The 25,511-nt window shown below is 43.8% G+C and overlaps 1 protein-coding gene across 2 annotated transcripts in view; it reads right to left on the bottom strand.

Moving 5' to 3' along the window:
• Positions 1 to 9,924: 9,924 nt before the first annotated feature.
• Positions 9,925 to 25,511, bottom strand: part of LOC118508221 (limbic system-associated membrane protein) — an 82,903-nt gene continuing 67,316 nt past the window's right edge. For both annotated transcript variants that reach the window (XM_036047810.1, XM_036047809.1), the window contains exons 9-12: positions 24,094 to 24,215; positions 20,104 to 20,284; positions 18,500 to 18,670; positions 9,925 to 12,989 (exon numbers count right to left, since the gene is read on the bottom strand). In XM_036047810.1, the coding sequence (XP_035903703.1) occupies positions 12,804 to 12,989; positions 18,500 to 18,670; positions 20,104 to 20,284; positions 24,094 to 24,215 (660 nt within the window). In that variant the 3' untranslated portion in view covers positions 9,925 to 12,803. The remainder of the gene's footprint in view (positions 12,990 to 18,499; positions 18,671 to 20,103; positions 20,285 to 24,093; positions 24,216 to 25,511) is intronic.

The raw sequence follows: 25,511 nt of genomic DNA, 5'->3' as shown, positions 1-25,511 counted from the left end.
GACTCCTTGATAAAATAATTTTGACGATCTAAGAGATGTTTCACGCTGCCCAGGCGAGTAAAGATCAAACCTCAAGAAAAGTATTTCAAACTAGACCTACACAACTATCTGTCTAAAAAAGTAGAAAAACCGGAGAAGCTTTAAACAGGTTTTTTTGCGATCCTTTGCTTATAGAAGATCACTTCTTATTTCTATCTTCTGAAAAAGATTTCACTGACTAGAGTTGTACTTGACTTAACGATCTTATTGGCAATGCTGGACACATAATGGCTTACTAGACTTAATAATACCACGTAGTTAAATCGTCAGTCCTCTTTACAGGGAAAAGGCCCAGATGTGAATTAAACCCAGGGCCTGCCTTGTGAAGTTTTTGTGATGTTATTTTGATGTGTTAATCAACTGTAAGGTATGTCAGAGCTCATAATATTTTTCGTGACGATAAGTTGAGATTATAAAAATTGCTCAATGACTCAAGATTTTCTTCAATGGTCGCATCTTCTGAAGGTACTAATTCTAGATCCGTTCTCTGCAAGGTCTTTTGTAGGCAATCAGGAGTTTGATTATTTCAATATAAACAGTCGATGTCTTTGATATGATACAATACCTTTTCTTATCTTTTGCTACTGATGTCTAAATTACTGATGATGTCTTCGTTTAAAGCTTTCCGTCCAATTACTAACGCCAGGAATCAAATGTACCAATTCCATGTATTTATCCTCCCGAGATAAGGTTGAACATTGTAAACAGTAATGTTAAGGGACTTCCGCAACAAAACAACCTCTTTTTGAGCTTTTTTTTCAATCCACCAAAACCATTCACCGGAAATTCAAGCGAATGCTCCAATAAAACCTCCTGAAATAGTAATCTGTTCAGTTCTCATGTTTACACCCGTACCTCCCGGAAGCACCGTTTGGAGTCAAGTGCTCTGCTTTAACACACACACACACACACCCGCGCAGAGACCTGCTTGGAATGTAAATGATCCGAATTCGAAATCGAAATGACGAAATGAGGTGAGCGTACGCGCCAGGTAATCTTACACCACTCAATTTGTGGCCTGCACCGAATCACGTACCACCAGCCAGCCAACCAGCCAACCAACCAGCCAGCAGGGTACCGATGCACCACGAAAACCCCTTCCCAATGGAAGACTCCGGCCACACCGGTTGCAAGGGTGGCAGTCGCGTGGAAGTGTCTCTCGCTACCGCAACACCAACGCCGGGTGGTTTCGGCACGTGAATCCGTGACAAAACCACTCGGCACCGGCACCGACCAACACTAGGAAGTTCGAGGAAACGAGGATACCCGCTCAAAGATGCTGCTTCAGCAGCTCGTGGTTGTGCGTGCGTCCTCCGCTCTCCAAGCGGACTGTCTCCCCCTGGATGTCGTGCGGTGCGGTCGCTTCGAGACGACCTCATAAAAATGAATAATGGCGTCATATATCAGAAAACGATTTTATTTGCCATTGGCTTATGCGATGTGTGTGTGCGAGCGCGCGCTCCTTCTCGACGACGGTGGCCGGTATGCTCGTCGCCTTAATCGTCGTTTCCTTCCGCTCGATGGGCGAAAGTTGCTTCAGTGCGTCGGCTGGCACACCACGGGACCTTGCTTCCGGCCCACGGTCACATATTGGTGTCTGTATTTGTAGTGACATTTATTGCTTGGTTCCGGCGTGCGAACGTGACGCTGCGGCAACCGAAAGGGAAACGGGTCTGTGCTTGGCGGGCAGCACTGCCGGAATGCGGTTTCCGGTCGCAGCCGGCAGCAACAAGACCACGATCGCTAAGGTGATTTGGAAAATGGGTGGTCACTTTTCCGGCTGTACCTGGCCGGGAAGATGCACCACGGATTCGGAGGGAAATGCGAAAAGGAAGTCGAGCAAATGTTCATGCAAATGGATCGCTATTTTATGTGTGAGCGTAACGCTTCGATTTGTGATCTTGTGAGTATAATGTTTGGGATATAAATAAATACAAACTTATTCCAAGAATGTAAAGGAAAAGCATGTAGATTTGAAGCTGTCACTTTGACAGCTCTTAGTTACTCTACGATTACAGTGTACTAAAACAGTAAGAGACTAAAAAACTTATTAAGTGACAGATGTCACTTTGACAGCTACTTTTTTGTAAAAAAAATCTCGTAATGTAAAATTTAATTAAATCATTTTAAAAATTCAAAAAAGAAAAAAATAGGCTGCAAAATTCAAAAAAGAAAATAATAGTATTAAAACACTAACACCTTCAAAAATAAAATGAAAAGTGTCAGATGTCACTTTGACAGCTGCTTCTTCCCATATAAGAACCCCACAAAAAAAATAAAAAATAAAAATAAAGAATCAAAAAAATAGAGTTAAAACACTAAAAGCTAGGTGTTTTTAGTACAAAACATGAGAAACAAATAAAATTTGACAGATGTCACTTTGACAGCCACTCGTTACATCAGGCCAACAAATCTCTCAAAACAATCTAAATAAAAATATTTTTCAAACTTCAAAGTGAAATCCAGTAGCACTAAAACACTAATCTATTCGAATAAAAAAACAACAAGTGACATGTGTCCCTTTGACAGCTCTCAAAAGCGATTGTGGCTCAAACCTGCTTCTTAAAATCAAATCGACGAGCCGATCGTTCGAGCTGACGTGTACGCACAGCCTAACAGTATTTTGTTTGCCGAATGACGAGCAGCTTCAATTATTGGTTGTGAAAAGCTCGATTGATTGGGGATTAAATGATCGCGAGCGAGAGGGAGAAAGACGGAGCGTATTTATTTCGCTTGACAGGCACAAACAAAAATCAATCAAACTTTGTCATCCGGCCGTGCTAACGAAGGAATGAAACCGAAACCGGGGGCCGGCCAAGAATTGCTAATGATTGTACGATTGTTTATCAATCTTGCTCTAAGCCTTATTAAAGCTTGTCGCAAAGTAGCAATAGAACAAGTGCTCAAATCACAGCATCTCGCATCTGATATTCTGTCATTTAATAAGGGCGCCTTTTTGCCGAATGTGCTTTCATTTCTATTTTTCCACCGGAAGCGCGCACCGTTCTGTGCTTACCTTACAAACCCCCTCCGCCGCAGGAAACCCGGTCCACTGATCCAGTTTTGCTGCACACAAAACGTTTCCATAAATTATTTCCACCGGCGCACTTGCCGTCGAACATATTGCAGCACTTACGAGCTCGGTGTGGTTGTGCTGTACGTGAGAAGAAAAAAAAACAAACAAACAAACACACCGCCGGAAGTAGTTGGTGTATGATTGAACTTAAATATTTGATACGGGCACGCGACGGTGAATTATGCACTGGCACGGGCCAAAAATAAAAACGCCACCCGGTGACAAGGATGGTTTTTGCTCGCTTGCTTCACGTTTCCGTTTTCATGTGTTTCCACCGGTGTGGAAACGCTTGGACGGGGGTTTTCGATGGACCGGCGTGTTAATTCGAAAAGCGATTCAGAATCGGTGATAGGATTTTTCAACGTATCACGAATAAATTAATCAACTCATGATTTGTTTATTCGATGGCTTAGATGGGGAGGCTGGCGGTTGTATTTCGTGCTTTCTTGCACTTCCACACGTTCGGAAGCTACGTTCTGATTGATGGTGAAACATTGCCCGAAATCTGAAAGTTCCATCTAAGTTGATGAGTATTGATTGATTTGTCATCCGAGCTGTCCGGTGCTTTCGGGCCGTGTCGATCAACTCTATTAATTATCGAACCGGCCACACGAAGACAAGCCACACACGGATGGCTCAAAGTCGCAGCTGAAAAGTGGGAGGTAGTTGTCAAAGGGGATTGGTGTTTTGTGTGTTTAGTTTTCAAACATTGCACTTAGACTCCAATGTCCTTCAGCATTGGCTGGCAATTAAAATTTTAGTTTAGATCTTGTTTACTGTAGAAGAACTCTTTGAAATACTTTATGCCTCATATTGCTAACACTCGTATATTTTTTTAGAAAAGAGTTTTTGTCCTTAATAAGATGTTTTTAATCAAATTAATCGATTCTTCTTATCCTGAAGCCCATATGTGTAGTAACTGTTTTAAAGCCGTCCCCTTCTTCCAGTCGCGGGAGAAAATTTGAATAACGACAAGCCCTTCTCGACCTGTCTCTGTAGGCGATGTTTGTGTGACGCGAGCCACCGCGCTTGCTACGATTCGCGCCCAGATGATGATAAAGGTGGCTCAACTTTTCCCGCTGTCATCCGACGACTTCATAAAAGGGGGTAAGGGACACTCTCACATGATTTATGGGCGGTAAATTTTTCGTCCACATCGCTGGCCCGGCGTGAATGCACGAAGAAAAACATCTCCCATACTTAAAGTCCCAGCGTTTGAGCTTCCCACTGGAGAGCCTCTTTGCCAGCCCTCCCCGCCGAAAAAGGTTCGTATCATGGCAGCCGATAAGAGCCCATCTTGGAACCTGGAAAGCCTGACGACGGATATTGGTGTTTGCAGCTCAGGTTCGCTTGGCAGCGCTTGGCCATGCGATGGTTTGTTGTTTTATGGGCCCTGTTCGCTTGTTGTTTCGCTCGTAGGTCGGAAAAATTGAGTTTCCGCTCGAGCGTGCACCCGGTCGAGCTTCCGTTGATTTTCCGGTGACTTTTACATCGGTAAAAGGTTAAAAGGGGGGGTACCACCACCGCCACCATTTCCGATGGTCCACAGGGAAAAAGAAGGGGAGCGACGTCCAGACGAAACGCTGGGGAAAGCCACTCACACACACACACACACACACACACACACACACACACACACACAGACTGGCAGTTCCGGTGGAATTCGGGAAAACCCATTGAAACGACGGACGGATGGTTTGGAAGATAAACATCGTAAAATTTCATAAAACAATCATTTCTGGTGCGCGGCCCAGCGTGCTTCTTGGGAGTGTCCACGGGGAATTCGGCGTACTCGAGTTTGTTTCGGATTCGGTTTCGGTTTTTATCACCCTCCGGGCTTCCCGGCGATTGCGTGCATTCCCGTGACTGTCGGCGATAAGCTTGCTCGACGGCACCCGTTGCTCGCCGTAGGTTGTAGCTCTCTTCCGGGACTGGGAAAAGGTCGTCCAGGTCTCCAACTCCCGAGTGAATGAATACCGAGTGAGTGGTACTTCGGGTAAGGCCAAATTCCATGCATTTGTGTTGTGACGTGCAAGCATTTAATGGGGGGGAATTTGTCTCGAAACGTGGATAACGGGGTGGATGGATATGGAACGCATGGAAGGGTTACCAGGAAAAGTGGGTGTCACAATCATGTTTGGGTAAACAATCTGAACCTAGACGAGAGGAGTTTTGAAGTTTTTAAAAATCCAGCAACACATGCTGAGGTGTGTTTTAGCCTATGCTTCGATGGAACTGAAAAGCGAGGTGTAATTGACTTGTCTCAGTGGTGAAAGAGTAAGAGTTGATTGGATACTAAAGAAGGGATTTAAAATAAAGAAAGCGAGTCACTGATCATGCATGGGGTTACACAATCAATCAGTTTTCGTAAAGCGCCTGATTGTTTGATTTTAAATTGCCACCGAGGGAGGAATGAGAAAGAATTAAGAGAGAAATGATAGAAAATTAAGATAAAATCGAGAGCGAAATAAGGAAGAATCGAGATGAGAATGAGAGAGAATCGAGATGCAATCGAAATAAATGAGAAAGAAACGAGAGAGAGTCGAAAGCGAATTGAGAGATAAATTTTTCTCGCTCAATCTCTTATTTAAAAAAAATAAATAAAAATGAAGAAAAACAGGAGATAATCGAGAGAAAAATGAGAGAGAATCGATAGAGTATCTAGAGAAAAATGAGAGCAGATTGAGAGAGAATAATGATAGCAAATTCTAGAGAAAGAAAATGTTAGAGAAATGGGCGGTAATCGAAATAGAATTGAGAGGAATATTAGGTAAAATCGAGAAAATCCAGATGAAAATGAGAAAGAGATGAGAGAGAATCGAGAGGGAAATGGTAGAGAAAAATGAGGCAGAATCGAGCTGAAAACGAAAGAGGATTGAGAGAAAAATGAGTGAAAATCGCGAGAGTAAGAAGGGAGAATCGAGAGAGCAATCATTTATCTCATATCTTTTTCAATTCTCCTCGCAATTCTCCCTCATTTCTCTCGCGATTTTCGCTCATTTCTCTCAATTTTTACTCATTAATTTCTTCTTCTCTCTCATTCTCTCTCAATTCTCTCTCAATTTTCTCTCACTTCTTTGTTGATTTTCTCCTTACTCTCTCAGTTATCGCTCGAATCTCTCTCAGGATTTTCTCGTTTCTCTCGCAAGTTGTATTAATTTTTTTTCTCAGGCCTCGATTCCTTCTTATTTCCTTTTCGAACTGCTCACATCTCTCTCTCATTTATTTCTGTACTGTCTCAATTATCACTCATTTCTCTTTAATTTATCTTTAGATTCTCATTGATTCCTCTTTCCAAGCACTTTCATTTTTCTCTCGATTCTCTCTCATTCTGCAATCATTTATTTTCCCAATTCTTTCTCATTTCTCTCTGGAGTCTCTCGCTGTCTTCATTCAATTTTCTCTCGATTCTCTCGCTTTCATCACTCGATTATCTCTGAATTCTTTCATATTTCTCACCCATTTATCTTGATAAAAAATTGATCCTCTCTTGATTCTGTCTCAATTTTTGTTCAGTTATTTTTCGATTCTTTTTAATTTTTCGCTCAGTAGCAATGTGAAATTTTGTGAAAACATTCAGTCACTTTACGGTGACTCATTGCCTGTGTGAGTCCTGCAACATCCCTGATACCGTGATCTTCTATGCGGCTGCGACATCCCACAATTGCTATACATTAACAGCAGAGCGTTGAAGAAAAAATTTCATGTGATATCGTGCTAGTACCATGGCTAAAGTTTCTGAACTGAAGACGGTTGTGTCCGCCACAACGGATGAATACGTAAATCGATTTTATTACTCATTAAGTAATTCAACAATAGTTTTGCATGTTTCATAAGAAACCCATACAAATTAATTTTAACCACGAAAATACTTCTTCCACAAGAAATCACTTCTACAAACTGAACACATACAAAAAACATACATTCACAATCGATTATTTACCCAAAGGTTGGGCTTCGGCAAACCAGCTGCAGCTCAACTCACCGTTTGCAACAAAACAACCATTTGCGACCGATTTCACCGATCATTTGCCGATTACCTTGATAATTCATTGGGCCGCGCAACAACGGGATCAAACGGGGCCAAACCGGGCTATAATGTGCTGAAAATGTGCATCAAACATTTACAACGCCACATTTCAGCCATTTCCGGTCAGCCGTCTGCAATTCGAGGAACCAAAAAGCGAAAAAAAAAATGGAATCCGATAAATGTAATACGAAATTGTGCAACGGTGAAGTTAAACATGGTCCGAGCCGAGAGAGAGAGAGAAGAAGAAGGGGGTAGGCATGCGGTCAAACCACAACAGTTCGAAAAGCTCGTTCTTTAATTATTACCCGGTTGTTACATCAATTGAAATTATTTCTGATTAACCAAAAGCAATCATCCTTCGGTGCTGTGGAGTGCCAGCGGGACGGGAGGTATCGGTTGTTTTCGGTTACCGATATCCGGTGTGCTTAAATTGTTGTGACCCGTCCGACGGGATGATTGTGTCGCCATGGTACAAGCCTGGCCAATCAATTATGAATTTTTATTGGCATAATTTATCTAATTATTGAACACTGAGCGCTACCGAACGCGTTGGTCGCCGTGTGCTTAACTACGGATCAGGTGCATCAGAGAAGGCGGTGGTTTTGGTGTGGGTTGTCTGTGTGTGTGTGTGTGAGTGGTTTTTTTCTGGTCCTGCCCTTCTCGAATGCAATTTTATGTAAAATTTTATACCGCAGCCGCAGACTTCCTACGACGACCGATTCGTGGCTCAACCCTGCTACCCCTTGGGCGGTATTTATTTACAGTTATTAGCGTAACATAAAATTCATTTTATCACCGGGTAATCTTATGCTTCCTCGGTTAGCTGCTGCTGGGTGGGTTTTATTATGTGAATAAAACCGACTACAATCATTGCACTCGTTGCGGACGATGTTTTGTTGCGGTGATGTTCGACCCGGTTGGCATCAATTTTTCCGACATCAACAGCCGGTCCGGAACCGCTTCCCGAACCCAATGGCCGGCCAATGAAAATAATGGACCAGTGGCCAGAGCATCCCTCGAGATGATGCATGCTTTCTCTTGCTCGCACACAACGCCTAAAGCACCTTGCCATCAAAAATCTCATCGCTCGATCGTTTGCTTTCGTGCCGCCGGCGAATGCCGCTGTGGGAGGGAACAAGAAAAAGGCAGGCCAAACCCACCACCACCACCATGTTTGGAGGTGTTAGAAGCGCTTTGGTGCTTTATTTTGCGCTCATTTTCCACACCTATTAGCGTGTGCAAGCACCAGGCACCGCTGCTGGCAACTGAGCTTTAATTACACGGGACGTAATTTGCAAACCATAAATTATAGGCTGCAGGATAATCTACATCGTGTGGGCTGAGATGGGGTAAGGGAAGTCCTGTTGTTTTTTTTTCTTGCTCTAGATTTGCCACCGTGCGGCGGTTGACCGGTTCCGGCCGGGCCAATGGTGGCTAATCAACCCGGTAAGCTACACAAAATTACCTCCATCATCGCGTCATTGCCGGCAGGGCTGGGTTGAATACGAGCGCCAAGAGGATTTAATAGATACATCCCATTTTATGGGCTGGCCCGCCCAACTCACACACACACACATACACACACCCCCTCCGGAGCAAATGAATGTCATTAGGAAGTTTTTGAAAGCACAAACACCCAGACACAAAGCACCATGCGCCTCCATCCGGTGGGTAATCGGAGCGGTTTCGATCGGCAACGGCGAACCGGGTGGGCAAATGCGGTGCCGCGTGTCGATAGATGATGACTACATTGCTGCAACCTTTTGGGTGATGTGAATCTTTGCACGGGGCATATTAAAAACAAAACAGCATCCTAGCAAGGGGTGTTTTTTGTGTTGATGCTCTTGCCTCGCGAAACGAAGTTCGTAATAAAAATGGTAAAACATGGAGATTGGGTCCCGGGCGATATCTGCTCCCGTTTCGAAGGGATGAAGGGAGTGACTGGAAACCTTTGGTGGCATTGATTATTTTAGGAAACGGCAAAATGACGAAAAAACATTTTATTTTATTTTCAATTGACAGATATAAACAGTAAGGTCAGGCCGTTCTCTTTATCAAAACAAAAGAATATATGGAACTGATAGGGTTATAGATAAAACTACGGGGGAGTATACATTATAGCGTTACAGAATAAAACTTATTTATTAATATTTTTCTGTGGAAATCTACAAAAAGGATTAGCCTTAAATTGCCTGTATCGAACAACTTTAAATAAAAATAATCCATGCCTGTTTAAAAAAATATCGTTGATTATATTTACAAGTAATACATTTATCTAAAATTTTTTGCTAATTTGCGATTTTGCAAAATCTCGACCAACGCATAGGCGAATGGGCGGAATGCAGCATTGAATAGCCTACTTTCAGGCGTAATAAAAACTCGTTGTACAGAGAAACTTTTTATTTGGTATCAAAAATGAAATCCAATGCTCAAAAGGCTATATTTTTTTTGGAAGGCTTTTAAACTAAGCATTTCTTTTTTAAGGTTTTAAGGTTTATACTTTACTGTGTCTCTTTTGAAAAGCCATTCTTATTTGTGAACGAAAAAGAGACACAAATTTTTTTTTAAACGCCTAGAAGTATGCAAAGTTCTGTTCCATTACGGGATAAACTAACTAAATATTAATTTTAAATTAGCTTCCTTAGCGTGTTGTGAACTTATTGGATTATAAGTTAAATGAAAAAAGGAATCTACTTACCCGGTCCAACCCTGCCACAAGCTTTCTCCATCAAGTCGCCGGTGATATATTCTTGTAAGGACGTTGTTTCAGCCTTTCCCGTACATCAAAACCAATCGTTAGTATCTTCATTTATTTCTATTGGCTGTTACATTTTACACAAGTTTACGTTTACACCGGCTAGACGGGGTTTGGTTTTTTTTTATCCATCATTCACACTATAAGACTTTCGTCTTTTTTTTCTCTCACCATTCCTTTCCGATTTGCTTCTTTTTGTTTTGTCTTAACTTTCGCTTGACCTTTTCACCTTTCCAATGAGCGTTTCAATGAAGGCTAGCGCTACATTTAATATGTACAAAATTCTACCACCAACGATTCGGAATGGATCTCCGCTGCTCTTTTTCTCTATCTCTCTCTCTCTCTCTCTCTCTCTCTCTCTCTCTCTCTCTCGAATCGCTACACTACGAGACGTCTACTTACGTGTACTTACGGCTAAGTTCTAATGGTGCTGGTGATGGGGTTCGGGTAAAATCGCTGGTGCCTTACGATGGTTAGCAACGGGACAGGGAGATGAGATGATTCTACGATACTTGTTCTCACTTATGTACAGGCCGGCTGAGTCCTGAAACTGGACACAGTCCAATGTCAGCCACCACACACGCCGCCTTCTACTGGACTGGTTTCCTGGATGTGGATGAGTTCCACACTGAGCCAAATGTTTGATTTACGGCTTAGTGATGCCGGACGTACTAGCTTATGGTTGTAGTAAGTGGATCGTGTGTCCATGTATGTTCTTTTGAAGCGAGAAACGAGAAATTAGCCAATCTAATCTGCAAGCTGTTTTAGAAACTAGCTGGGCAAATTTAAGCTAACCAAACCATTGGAACTAAACACACTCCTCAAAAGCAGTTTTTCCCAACAATTTGACCGATAGAAATGATTCTGATCTCCACCATAAATGCTCTTGCCAACTCCGGATTCCCAGCCGAGCACCAATCACGAGTTGCCGCCGCCGCCACCACTGCCACCGACAAAAGCCATCTCGATCTATTCGTAGATAAGGCACTTTAGTGTTTTTAATCAAAGATTCATCATTTGCTTCGAGCATAAACTTTTGTCTCCGGCCGGGTTTGGGCAAGCGATTGGCTCCGGGGAATCCTCCAGCATTCTCTCCTTCCTTTTTCGCCCTTTTGAGCCGCTAAAGAAATGGAAAACAAAGCAAAAGAAGGATCCCGGATGGATTTTAAGATTTGACGAGGCCACATGGGTCTCAGCCGATCGGTAGCTTCGCTGGGAGAGGGCAAACACTTTAGCCAAAGCATTAACACTCTCACATTCACTTATCCCCTTTCTTTTTTTATGCCAGCGAGCTCTCTTCCTAGAACTCTGATTCTTTTCTTTCACCGTTTTTCACCCCCTAACCAACCACCCAACATCCTTGTGGAGGTTCCGGTGGCAGGTCACCACAACACCTATAGAAACTCCAAACTTTAGGCCCACCTCGACGTGTACGGTTCGGTAGCCATTTTTAAAAGCCTTCGAAGCGGGGGAAAAACTTTCGCCTCCAGAAAGCCATTTCCCCGCACAATGCCTTACGGCGGGACCAGGTGAAAAGAAGGTGGAAATCCATCATCCGGTTTTTTGGAAGAAGTTCGTCACAAACTCGTCTTCTCCTCCCGATCGACCACAACCCCGATGGCGGTGGGGTTCGTGGTTCGTGATATTGAACATCTTCGACCCGACCCGAACATTGGTGGTTGTAACTTTTGTTTTGTTCTGCCAGAGTTGGTTGTTGGCTTGTTCGCGCGCAAGGGTTACAACAACCATTCACCACCAGCGAACGCTCCGGTTAATAAAAGCTTCCGGACGTTGGGATTTTGATGATGAATTAAAAATTTACCTACACCTCGGGGACACCTTGGCACATCCATTACGGGATGCGAGCGCGCGCTTGCCACGTTGCCGATCCATCAAAGTCCATTAAGAAAGTCCACAGCCGAGGACTTTCTGAAGATCTGCGGATGGCCAGCAACGCGGGGCAAAAGGTTTAATAGCAGAAGCCACTAATGGATGCGCTCGGTCTTTTCCGTAAGGTCCGCTAATCACCTTCCCCAGCTTCAAAACCATCTATCGCGCATGATTTGGTATGAATGAAGTCTCTATGTACAGCTACTGTGGACAACGAAACAAACAAAAACAATCACTTGGCTTTCAGCTCACGCATTACATCCAATTCTAACGAGCTACAAGGATCGAATCCTTTCGAGTCCCTTCGGTTTTAGAAAACTTTTTTTCTCCCCACTGTCCCAATCGACATGGCCGCTTTTGCTATAATAATTCACAAAGATGAGTTTTTTTTCTCTTGTTTCTGCTCTCTCCTAAGGGATACGTTGATTATTCGTGGGCAATGAAGGAATTGGCTTCGATCTCCTCCTTCCGGTCTAGCTTATTTAGTAACGATACGCTCTCTTTCACATTGACTCACATAAAACACACGATACACCCGCTTACTGCTTTTTGTGTATACAGAGTTCATCCTACTTTCATACGAGTAATATTTTTTTTATCGAAGGGCTGCTTCACTGCTGAGAAGCCATACTTACTCGTTTACGCTATTCAAACTAATTTGCTTTGATGGACAAAAAGGGAGCCGGGACAATGGGGTAGGAATGGGGGTGGGGTCAAATCTAAACTCAGTGCATACGCTACTTAGCTTCCTATCGACTATATCACTTTTCTTTTCCTTTACTCGAGACGCATGATAGATTCCTTCGGCAAGATTTTCCATTTGTTAAAAGTGAAGGGAATCATTGTGATTCTAATTGTGGGTAATGATATCGCTTGTTTTTTACACATTTACGTTGAAAAACTATTTTACAGGTGCTTTTGGGTGGTTTTGAAGCCTTATACACGTACCGGGGTTGGGAAATTATTATAATTCACTAAGCTGGATGGAAACTGGTTGACAGACGACGGTCAACTTAACATCTTGCTAGGGAGAAACTTACGGCAATGAACGTAATGAAGCAAGTGAGAAGCATCTTCATGCTTGCCGGCTGGGAGAATGGTTTCCGGTGGCCACTGTTGGAGATGGAGCTCATCACGAATTCCAGCTCGTTCGGGGTTAGCTCAAAGTTGCGCGTGTAGAACTGATGGATGTCACTGATCTGGAAGATGGGAGAGAGGTAGACGTAAAATAATTTTTGGTAATATGGTATTTGATAGTTTATTCATCAAGCGATTCTGCACCAAACGATAGATCTCTTTTACTCTTTAGGTATTCTTAGGATATATATCCTTTTACTGGTGAGAGCCTGATAAAGGTATCTCATAAGTCATATTTTAGCTAAAGTTTTCTGATTTTTGCCTATCGCACACCTAAACAAATCCTTCCTGGAATCCATTTTTCAGCAAACAAATAGGTTAACGACGTCGTAGGAGGATTATTTTGAAGTCCTTCCAGAAATTCACTTCCGATCTTGTATGGAAGACTATACTTAGCAATTACAGTGATTTCTCGATTTTCAATTCCGCTTTCAAAACTTGTTGACTATTGTTGTATTCGTAGAAACCTAAAATTTTCGCTTGAAGAGCCAACATCAAAACATAGGCTAAAGCTCAAAGGCTCTTGGTAAGCAATTCGTTACTCAAAATGCTGTCAGTTTCCTTCAGAAGGAGCTGTCAGTATTGACAGCTTGTAGCGAGTACCTGCGGTCGTGCAGCTCTTGAACTAGCTCAAGCAACGGTTAATCAAGAACATAAGATTTTTTTAAACAATTTTATTTTATGTTATTATCTGCTATCAGAGAAAGCTGCCCTGCCCTAAAAGACTTCAAACAAATAGAGCTACTGAGCAAGCGTTTTGATAGTTTCACGGGAGTTTCAAAGTCTAATACAGTGACGAATCAACCTAAGAGCGGAACGAACGTCCGCTCGGAGCCTCATCGTCGACGAGGAAAGTCCTGTTGGTCTTACTCACAAACGAGTCATAATTGGAGGGCCTCAACTGCCATTCCGCTCGAACCCTCCCAAGACCTTGATCCGCCACTGGTTATATTAGACCAGGTCATCAGTATAAGTCTAATATAAGGACTGCAGAGAGAGAGCTCCTCCCAGAGAGAAAGTAGTGTCCTACGCGCCAAAAAAAAAAGGAAAAGGCTCTCCTAGTTCTTTGAGCCCCTTGAACCTACTCTGTGATTCATTTGACACAGCTCTCAATATGAACTCCTTTCCTGATGGACTCCAATAAAAAATCCCAACCCCCCAACAAAAGTTGACAAATGAGCTCACTACCACTGCAAAATCTTGATTGATGTACTTGAGTAGACGAGAACGACAGCCGAATAAAAAAAAAAACATTCCTCTCAACCCACATTCCCATTTGCCATACATAATCAACCGACTAATGGGCAAGGGGCACAAACGAACGGCCAATGAATCAACGAGTTAAAGATTCGATTAAGCGCGAGCTGGATCACACTCACCGCAACGATTCTAGTGGGACGCGTATGTGTGTATGTGTGTCGGCAGGGCAAAAGCGCACGCAAATCCGATTGTCGCTGGTGGCACGTCGGAGGCGAAATCGAATTAATCAATCCAATATACATATCGTTTATAATAGATATTTCACGCCTGTCTGAGAAACCATTATGCTCTACTTCTTCTGCCGTTTTCCTCTCGCAAGCCACTCTTCAGCAAACCCCACCGCCCCCACAACCGAACTTGGATTAATGCCAGACACGGCCTACTCCGATGATGGTGATGAGCAGAAATAATTAATTCAAGAGGATACTATTTCCAGCCCACCAGCCAACCGACCGGCCTCTTCTCCTGCTGCTGCGTATGCTGAGCAAATTCTGGCCCGCGGCACATCGACAGTACGGCGATTCGGATCGGATCGGATCGAGTTCGGTGGAAAACGGGAACCGCCACACCGAACCCAACCGAACTTCGGTGCTCGGCAAGGAGCTTCCCTTCCGGCAAAAGCTGTTTAGCCGGGCCGGGGCCGGTCGAGGCCTCCTAATGATAATCGGTTTAATAGTTGTTTAGCAGTGAACAATACGATTTAATCTATTGTGATGATGGAACAAGTTGAAATTAATGATCAGCTCCCAAAATTAAGTCTATTGTCGGCTCGGGGGCAGCAAAATGGTGTCTTGCGATAAGGCGGCCTCGACCCGGCTCTAGCTTTGGCGCTGAATATCCCACTGCCGTGAGCCGTACGTGGCAAACTTTTGCAAATAGTTTATCGCAGGGCAAATGCATTATGGATAATCTATTATTGGGTAGCGGTGGCATCAAGCTTAAAGCGCTGCTGGGAGGTCACCTTATACTTCGTTCGTGCACAAAAGATTTAGAAGGCTTGAAGCTGCATCAAACGAGCGGCTCTATAATTAGCTCTGCCAAGCACTTCCGAGCATGAACTTCATGTTCATGCCGCGGGAGAAACACCGAGCCATGGCGCATTAATCCATTAGACGGACCTATCCCAAGAACTGACAACTTCAAGAGGAAGCTGTTCTGTTCATTATTCCACACATTACAGCGCTATATTTAGATGGAAATGTATCTAGGTTTTTGTTTGTCTTTCCATTTTCCTTGCTACACTGATGGAGCCGCACGTACCCAAAAAGTCATTGGAGTCTGTTTTGGTATTCAACTCGCTTCCGCTTGTCGTGCTCCGAGACTGTGTAGAAATTTGAATTTTTCTTACAGTGAAAATTAATGAAAGTTTGTCTTGCGGACAACCTATTTTCGGTCCGTTTCACACCCCCCCAAAAAAAAGGTGGAATTGTTTTTATTCGTACAAGAAAACACTACGAACGAACGCAAAACTTGTTGGCCGGCATCTTAACGTGCTTAAGCTGTTCTTTGGCGAGAGAGCGAAAGAGCGAGCGAGAGAGAGAGAGAGAGAGAAGTGCCCTAACTTTTGAACTTTGACACCCGACGACTTCTTCCATCCGTGGCGTGGTATCAATCGGACGGAATGTTTATTATGATAATAAGCATTAGTAAACCATAAGCCACGCTGACCCACGATGCCCGTGGAGCGAACTGAGCAAAAGCTTGCCGGTTTATTTTTCTTGCCCCATGCTTGGTGGAGATGTTGAGCATCTTTAAGGGTGCTTAAATAATTTGTTACTCGAACTGAAACAGGCTCCATCTTACTTGTGAGTGATTCGCAACGTGTTCCTCGGCATTTCGGCCGGCCTCATTATGGAGTCCATTTTCCATTGTTTGAAATGACTCCACGATGAAATCTAATTTCAGCTAAAGCGATCCGGTTTGCCAAAAGCGAACCGTATAAATCAAACGCAACAAGCGAAAAGGGGGATACAGATCGCACAACTGGCAAGATTTATCGAACGAATTCGCACACGGGAAAAGAATGTGAAAACTCATGCTTATAAATCACGATGACGGGAAGGGTGCTGGCATTACTGGACTCGGCCTTGCCTCAAGCAAACAAACGCCATCGTCACTAAAATCTCCACACACACGCCAGAGATTCATTGCATCGCAGGAGAAATGAGCAACAAATGACCGTGCGGAAAAGCTGCCACCACATTCGGTTTCGGGGACGCCAAAACTCCACAAGAGGGTAGGAATATAATTTATACCTCAGAGCAGTACGCTTGCACATATTTAATGGAGTCTGACAAATGAAGCCGGTTGATGAATGAAATATAAGGCTGGCTGGTGTTTGATTTGATGAGCATTAAAAACTAATTTGCCCAAATGCATCACCATCGCGCGTTGGAGAAACGGTGATGCTCAGAGTTAGAGGCATGACACGTGGGTTCGCTTGACAAATCTTGGCGAGAACTTTGCGATTAAGTGACGCAGGGAATTCAATTTTAGCTCTTTTAGCAAGGGAAAGTGTTCTCCGCTGAATAACAGCGTTGACTTTAACAATTGTCTTTCTTGTCTGTCGTATTTAGACTCAGCAGGTAAGTTGTCAGTGACTTTGAAGAAGCTATCGAGCGAAAGAACTCGAACTGAATTATATTTGAAAAAAAGCTCTCACTTACTTACTTACTTACTCTCGTGAAGAAGTGAAAATTCATGTACCTCCTCCTCCTGGTACATCCTGATCATAAGTGCTGCTTCATTTGGGTGTAACTATATCCTGTCACTTCTGGAGGGAGATCAGATTTTCTAATAAGAACAAGAATCCTAAGGTAGTTCTTAGACTTTATTGCTCCACATATTGCGCTTACGAGTCAGATATCGTCTGAGGCATGATCAGCTATGGTTGTTTGTCGTCGTGGTCAGCACAGACCCAGAAATTGTTTTGGTAGCGTGAAGTGACCTTCCTCTTTGACTTCGACTTATAATACAAGCCTTGCCGTTTAATCATTCGGCCTCACAAAGTTCCTGGAGAAGATTTTCTCTGGGTTGTATTTTCTTTTCTCCTCAGGCCCTGATGTCCTACAGAGACAATTCTCGGAAGATGTAGTTTTCATATTGACTTCCTGTCTTCGCATCTTTTATCAGTAAACTTACACAACATTTTGATGAACATTTTATAAGAAAATCTTCTCCTCAAAAATATCCAAAAAGATCGCATCCATCATAAACAGTTGACTATAATAAAGAAGGACTACAATTTCAAAATCCAAACTTGAGAACAGACATCACTTTAGAAAAACATATTTAAAGTCTGTCCCAAACATTACTTCAATATTATCGCTGTTTATGCTCAGGCTGAAGCTTACGAGGAATCCCCGGTTCCAGTGATATGATTCTCAGAAAGTTCTACAGCAAACAACGAACTAATAATCTTAAGGAGCTGAGGGGTCATTGTTCTATATCGTACACAACAGTACATCCATGGAGTATAGATTTAGCCGAAGCATTGACAGCATCCTAATGGAACGTACATTAACTTTTAAATCCTTCTAGTCGAGTGTATCCAACACCTCGAAAACACACAACCCTCCAACGATGGATAGTTTCTTCCGCTGTATGTTGGCAGCAGTGGAACAACAATTTGCTTCCCGCCTGTCGATTAAGCTCCCAGGCAAAAACGCGAGCAAAACAGAGGAAGCATCTCAACTATTAAAAGCCACAGAAAAGCTTTTTCGCCTTCTAGACTTCAATGCCTTAATTTAACCATCCATCGCTACTACCTCTGCGAGCACTGGATTCCTTTCCTTTCCTTTGTTGTGCCGAGTCACCTATGTAGCTATGTGCCAGCTGTGTGAAGCTGTTTTCCCTTTCCCATTAGCCAGCGTCGGTAGATTATGGAGGACGATGTGACATATCTCACAAGCTGCTCGCAGAAGGGGACTGTGTGACGCAGCACGGAGAGTTTTGCAGCACGTGTAATGAAACAATTCATCAAAAGCAAACCGGAAGGATGAGGCTTTCAGCTCGAGCTCGTAAATCGCAAACGCTGAGATTTTAACCCCCCCCCCCCCCGCCCCGCGAAGCCGAGAGAGTAACAACGAGTACGACGACGGAGGAAAAAACCAGTATATAAATATATGGTTGACTGTGTGTGGGAAGCGAATGGAAAGAAAATGGCAGCGGAGGCTCGCTCAGGAAGCGTCCTGCCATTCACGTGCATTATACTGTGGCAGCGTGCCAGTTTTGTAATGGATCAACGGGAAAAACGTGGCAAGAGGCAGGCAAGCGGCAGCATTTTACATTGACAAAAGGCGACAACACTTACCTCGTTCCAGCCGTGCACGTTCCGCGCCTGGATCATTACCTCGTAGACGGAGTTCGGCGACAGGCCCCTTATCACATGCGACATAATAAAATGTGTAGGATCGGATCTGGTTAATGTTGGCACTAAAATGGTGTCCTCCCAGCTGCCCGGATGTTGATATGTTTCGTTCATCTGCAGTTTCGCCCGGGGATTCGGGTCGGGCCGGGCAGTGCAGTCGTTTGTTAGCGGTGTAGTACGTGCATTGTTGTGACATAAAAACACACATCATCATCGTCCGTGCAGTCATCAGCATGGTTGGTAGTCGGTACATCATCACCACCGTGATCATCATTCGCACATCGGGTGGACAAATGAACAGGGAAGCGAAGGAAGCAAAAAAAACGATTCACACAGTCCAACATCCAGCACGTCCCACGTTGAGATTTGCGTGACGATCCACCAGGTCCAAACATTGTCCGTCGAGGTTGGAACCCCGCCGTCGTTAGGTGTTGACCGATGATAAATGATTGGTGGACCGATCCATCCGTGGCGACCCAAACGGAGAGTATGAAAATTGAAGTGCAAATGGGGGAGGAAAAAAAACACAGACACCGTAAGTCCGTAAGATGTGATAATGGAAGTGGGAAATTTAATTTCTTGTGTTTTTATGCTGTTGGTGATGCTGGCTGAGTACTGGCGCTAGTAAACATTATGCTGGACATAAATATACCCGGCAGGTGTATTACGAGTGGTTAAACATATTAAGATAATTTTATATTTATTATCAATAAAGCAGTTTGATGTGACAGCGAAAGAATGATTTATTCACTCCAAAAAATGAAAATTAATTTGAAACGATGGTTTGCTACCCAGATTTTTCTTCGATGATTTATCAAAATTTTTAAGAATTTAATTTTCTAATAAAACTGTTCAAAACAAGAATATTCAAAGCAATTGTACACAAAAACACTAATTAAATCTTTTCCCATAAAGCTTACAGACCTTTCAATCCGAATCAATAATAAACACTCATGCCCTTCATATTGCCAACTTTGCGTCCGATTCTCAACCAATGGGCAGCTTTTAAAATGTCACTAGCATTAAAAATGTAACACACACCACAGTTTCTGTAGCGTCATGTTCAGCTTTCATCGAGCCTGCCAGACACATGATGTCCTTCTACCAGCTCCCAAGAGAGAGAGAGGGAGAGAGAGTTGGCAGTAGGGAAAATCGTTAAAAATTGATAAACTAATGTATCTTTTCAATTTCCCGCCCAGAACCCTCATAGGGCACTGCAACACAACAACACGACAAAACTGTATCGTAATCAACGACAATGCGATTATGCTCGTCTGTCGCTTTTAAGCTTGGACGCATGGGTTGATTGGACATTGCAGAGATGGACAGACCTGAGGGAATAGATTTTACTACGACGCTAGCTCGCAACGACCAACCGTGAGTGTGTAGCGAAACGAATCGAATAAGCCGATTTGCAGTTGGAGTAGAAATTGAAATTTTGTGTGCTGTTTTGATAATTTTCTTTGTATGATTAATATAACAAACTTCCAATTAAAGATTACAAAAAATCTATCTGAAAAACTCACGCTAGACTCGGCGATACCCACCATCAACTTTCGATAAAGTAGCTTGATCTCGTCCAGCGGTGGGATGGACTCTATCGTATAGGTGAGATTGTACCGGTCCAGATAGTTGCTGTACGCCGGCGACAGGAACGCAGCCGGCCCGGGACGCCCGGAAACTTCGATGTACTTTTTCGTCCGGCCCAAGGCATTGTCGGCAACGCAGCTAAACAGTGGGACGAGAGCAAAAAAAAAAGAAGAGAATAAAAAGCAACGATCATCATCAGCGAAATGAGCGAAAACTTTTGCACAACTTCACGAGCTGTTGGCTAGGGGAAAAAGAGGAAGAGCCCGAGTGTGAGAGAGAGAGAAACCTCGCCGGTATCCTAAGCCCTGAAGGCGTCATTAACACGAGCCGCGAGTTGTTGCGGCCCTGTACTTCGGTTACGGAACGCCAGCTTTACCGAGCGGCTGTGTGTGGGCTGGGTTTAATTCTACACCCTCTCCCAACTCCCCTTTTCGGCGCGCCGGCCCCTGTGCGCTAAGCACTTCGCGAACTCGTCTGAAGACTTCCTGCAATTTTCATGACCGTAAATCATAAAATTAAGACGAGATTTATTATCTACGAGCTGGTGTAACTGTCTGTCGTAGGGTGTAAACGGGACTCAATCCGGTATGGCCGTACCGTACCAGATTTAGGGCCGAGCTCGCCCATCTTCGTCGGAGAGATTTTTAACGCAGGCTTGTGGTTTTGTAATATTTTTTTTTGTGGGGTTTATTTTGCTCCATTTTATACACCGGTATTAGCATCATACTTTGCGGATGGGATCGAATGTCTTAACCCAGCGCAACGGAACAGGACCAAAGTTATCTTCATAAACCCATATTCTAGCCGATATTCTGCACCAGCGCTTGGAGGGTATTAAATCAAATTTTCATTGTTTTCAGATGAGATTTTTGTTTTGTTTTCGGCGCGTTGCCCTATCCGATAACCTGCCCCTGCTTCTCAAGCGGCTCAAGTCACAGCAGCAGCCGACCTCTGAAAGACTACCCCGAGGAAAAGCGTCGAGAACAATCGGTCCAATGGGAGAGAGGTATGAATTTGTCACGAACCAATTTTCGAGCCTAATTAATCCTATTATAAGAGTCAGATCCCAATTGCTTTTTGCAAGTTTGGTCCGTGCCACGCCACGCCATTATTCTTTTTCGCCCCATTCTGAGCCTCACAAAACATCGCAACGCAGGAAGGGTTTGTTGGGTGCACTCGGGTTCAATTAGTTTTTGCAGCGTGCAAGCACCATCCTCACGGCCTGAAATATTTCGATCCGACCGGTGTGGAGAATTCGTCGTCGCTAAGCGATCCGCCACACACACACATGCACACACACATCCCGGGTGGAAGGAAATTAGTTTCGATTTCGAAAGACGCAACCGAAACCGACACAACTCAGCCAGCCAGCAATGGTGGGGGGGGGATATCTTCTAGCACCTTTGTACGACACGCGTCACCTCATGGCCACAACCGGGTGTAGGTCCGAGAATAAATGGCCTTGCTCATTTCCTAAATCGGCCCTCAAAAACACAACCCCGGCCACGGCACGGAAATTGGGTTTTGCAAGCAAGGGCAAGGCTTATTCTGTGCGCTACCGTCGAGAGATAACGTTCTGCCGAAATCTCGACCGGCAATAGCGTTGGCAGCAATCGGTTCCTGCTGCTAAATCGTACGATGAAACGTGTTTTTTGTTTGTGCTGAAGGGGCAAGAGACTGAGACACGCTTGGAGGATGAGGCTTTGGGCGATGCGAGCAAAATTGTTTGTTAATATGCTGTAGCCCTTTTCGGGAAGTCGATCGTTTTCAAAAAACGATTTAGAGAGAAAATCACTAAAGCGTGTAGAGAGTGTATCTGACATCTATGTTAGATTTTATCGACAATTTAAGAGCTCAGTTGCAGTGCGTGTGTGTGTAGTGAAATGTTACCTTCCAGGACTTTACCTAGTCGTTGTATATCGATAACGAGAGAATTTCCTTCAGCAGAAAAACAAATCGAGCATACGAGAATCACCTCCTGAAAATCGAGATTTGAACTCAAGTCATACGGTGCTAATGGGTCGTACCTTACCATTGGATGCTATTAGAATGCCTCAGCTAGGCAACGTTACCTTTCAACAGAACGTTGTTGAGCTATTATCGTATAGTGTAGTAGGATATCGGGAGTACTAGTAAGGTTCGTTTGGTCTAAATAACAAACTCTGAGAAGAGTCCGTGTTGAAAATTACTTCGAATTTTATAACCATTTGAAGGTTTTTGTCAGAAGTTGATCAAATGGTTTTGGTTTTGTCAGAAGTAAATGTCAAATTTCTCACTCACTTGCCTGAGAGTCATAGAACTGATGGATTTTATATCAATAGAGCAAATACCAAATCCCATCTGGCGTTTTCCGCAGGACCAAAAGATAGCTAGACTAAGAACAAAAAGTACATTCTGCTCTTATAAATGGCAAGTCTCACTCCAGATTCTATAATGCTCAGATGTTAATTCTTCCGATTGTTTTCAAAGCTCAAAACAAGGCTCGATTCCAGTTCGCCATAATCCAAAGCGTCAACAACAACTTGGATATCCTCTGCTCAGCCAAACAGTCACTAACTCTGGCCTCCCAATAATTTAGCTCCAGTGACAACTCCTCTCACCCACACTCTCTCAAATTCCCATGCAAATTATGATGCACATTAAGATAAACAGCTACAAACACTGATGCGAGCTGGTTATGTCAACAATAGCGACTCGCACCTAACAGACTAACCGATTCATCACCGGACAATCGGAGTCGTTCAATCAACGGTTTTCATCAATCTTTGGCTTTCGCCCATTCACCACATCGTAAATCCGGCTTTTGCAAAAGTAACTTAGACAAACCTATTACTTAAGGATATTAATAATATCACCGGTATAGTGCTCATCATGCTCAACGTAACTCACGTTTGCCGGAACACACAAACACGATTCTCGCTCGAAAATCCAGCTCAAAGACATTGGTCCAACATCAGATGAACGAAGCAGTTGCGTCAGGGGTGAAGTAAAAGTTTGGAAAATGGTTTAACTTCCCGAAGAAAACCAGGACTTGAGGAGAGGACGAACGGATGGAAAAAGTTAGTCACTCCGGGTCGGGCAAGTCAGATGTCCGGTAAAAGCTGGCATGCTGGCCGAACCTGAAGATCCATGATGTGAGATGGATGATTAAAATGATTTAGATTTGAATTTTTAAACGGCTCTTTATGGCGCTCGTTGTAGGTTGAAGGTTCACCTTCTCCGGCAGGCCCCTTTTTCCAACCGAATGGATCATCATCTGCCATCGTGGGGTGCGGGGGTGGGTGGTTTGGCAGTGCCGAAAAGTCATTTATGGACGTGGTTTTCGGTTTTCGAAAAGCTGGCCCTTCGGAAATGGGCATAAAAGCTTAAAACTTTGATTATTTGAAGAGCGCAGAGGGAGGTCGTGCGGTTTTCCGAGCACTGTTTGCATACTGCCGACGGATACCATTGGGGTGGAGCGATATGACACGGGAAGCGGTTGACGGCGGTGTACCCGGTTGACAGGATAACGATCCAGCTCCACGGTACTCCACGCCACAAAACTTTCACCCAAATCACTTCCAACAAGTCGCCTGGGCTGGGCTGGGCGTCCGGTATCGCAAGGAGCTCGGCAGAGTTTTCTGTGTGTGTTTGATGTCTTATCGACCAACCAAACGCTGTGGCAACAGATGAAAGATGAAGTCATTCGGTTAATTGTTAACGAGGGGAAAGCTTTTCACGGTTCAGTTCGCACGCTTCGGGAAATGGGCCCGGGCTGTGATTATTTTGCGGAATGTGAAAACTTTCCTCGCTTTCTTCTTCATCTTCGGATCGGCTAATCGGTACATAATTTGGGGGAAACATTCCGAGCATTTGTTCTTGGAGGCTCGTAAGCTACACACATTAAAATCGAGCAGCGCACAAATGGCTGAAGCTATAAAAAGGCTATAATGGTGCGGTTTGCTTACCTGTAGTTTCCGAAATCCGATTGCTGGAAGTTTCTAATGTTGAGCGTGTACTTGTCACCCCGGGAGTACATCGAGCGACGATCGGTTGGATCTAGCAGAAAGGAGTTCTGGTACCAAAGCATCTGAAAACCCGAAAAAAAGAGAATGAGAATTGAGAAACACTAAACCTTACAGCTAAATAAAACATTTGTCTGCAGTCTAATTAATCGTGCACCAAGCATTGGGGGAGACCCGGGAGAGATAACATATTCATTACTCGTTATTAATTTTATTCCAACAATCAACGCGATACATTCCCGTGCGGCATACACTTTCCGTGGGGCTGGGCTTTTCACATTTAATTTCAAAATTGCAACACGAAGAAGATGGCAGAAAAACGAAGTACAAACACCATTGCCGAGAAGCAGAACTTTACGCCCCCCCACCCTCACTCTTTGGGGGGTTGGAATGGTGGCGATGAACATTGTCATCATAATACCTTTTGCACTGTTTGCAGTGAGCGAGTGAGAGCCTTATCCGGTAGGATTCCGTGTCCAGGGAGGGCAAAAAATGAACTTGCCTTGGCTAAAGTTTTAATTAATCTATGAAAGTTTCAAACTAATACGGCACACCGTGAGCTAGGAGGATGAAAGCCACTCACACACACACACTGTTCACTGCTGATATTTCCTGTGCCGAAGGACTTCCGGACTCCAGAGAAGACCTCGCAGCACTCGCTCGCTAGCTCGCCTATCCTGCGTATTGTGTGCGGATAAGATTTTTTATTCATTCTTTCATCCCGTTCTTTGGCTGCTTTTTCATTTCATCAGGCTTTGTTCGAGCGCTGCATTATTTTAAGAACTAATACTATCTTAGCGCAAGCGGCAGTAGCGTTAGTTTTACTCTCCTTTCTTCACCACACTTCGGAATGCAGTTTTCACTCCGACCTGTCATCGGTTTGGCTAGTTTTGTGGTTCAAACAGCGGTGCAAAAAAAACATAGGAAAACGACAAGATGTCACCTCCCTGCACAAACCACGCCACCCTCGGCGCGACAGGAAGAAGCGAAAGGATTAAAAGACAATTAAAAACGAAGCTCTCAAGCCTGAGACTGATCTATTTTATAGTCGCTCGGTTTTTTTTGCCTCATTTTTCTTCCTTCAACACAATCTAAACTGGGGGAAACGCCGTCGACGCTTTCTTGCATGCAAAAAAACTGGTTCATTAGAGTATGAAGCATCGAGAGGTATGAGTTAAAATAGAATCGATTTAAAGCACGAAGCTTTTGCTGGAGGATGAACACATTAAACCGAAGATAGGGAGCAACGATGGTGAAGCTAATGTAGAATTAAATTATCTATCTGTGCGAGAAGGAGCTAAAGAGAGTTTGAGGGTTATAGTTGGTAATTAACTAGATAAGACTTTGTGCTTTTTTTTCCT

This window comes from Anopheles stephensi, chromosome 2 (genome assembly GCF_013141755.1).
Source record: "Anopheles stephensi strain Indian chromosome 2, UCI_ANSTEP_V1.0, whole genome shotgun sequence".
Taxonomy (NCBI): domain Eukaryota; kingdom Metazoa; phylum Arthropoda; class Insecta; order Diptera; family Culicidae; genus Anopheles; species Anopheles stephensi.
This window is presented reverse-complemented; position numbering and strand designations above follow the sequence as displayed.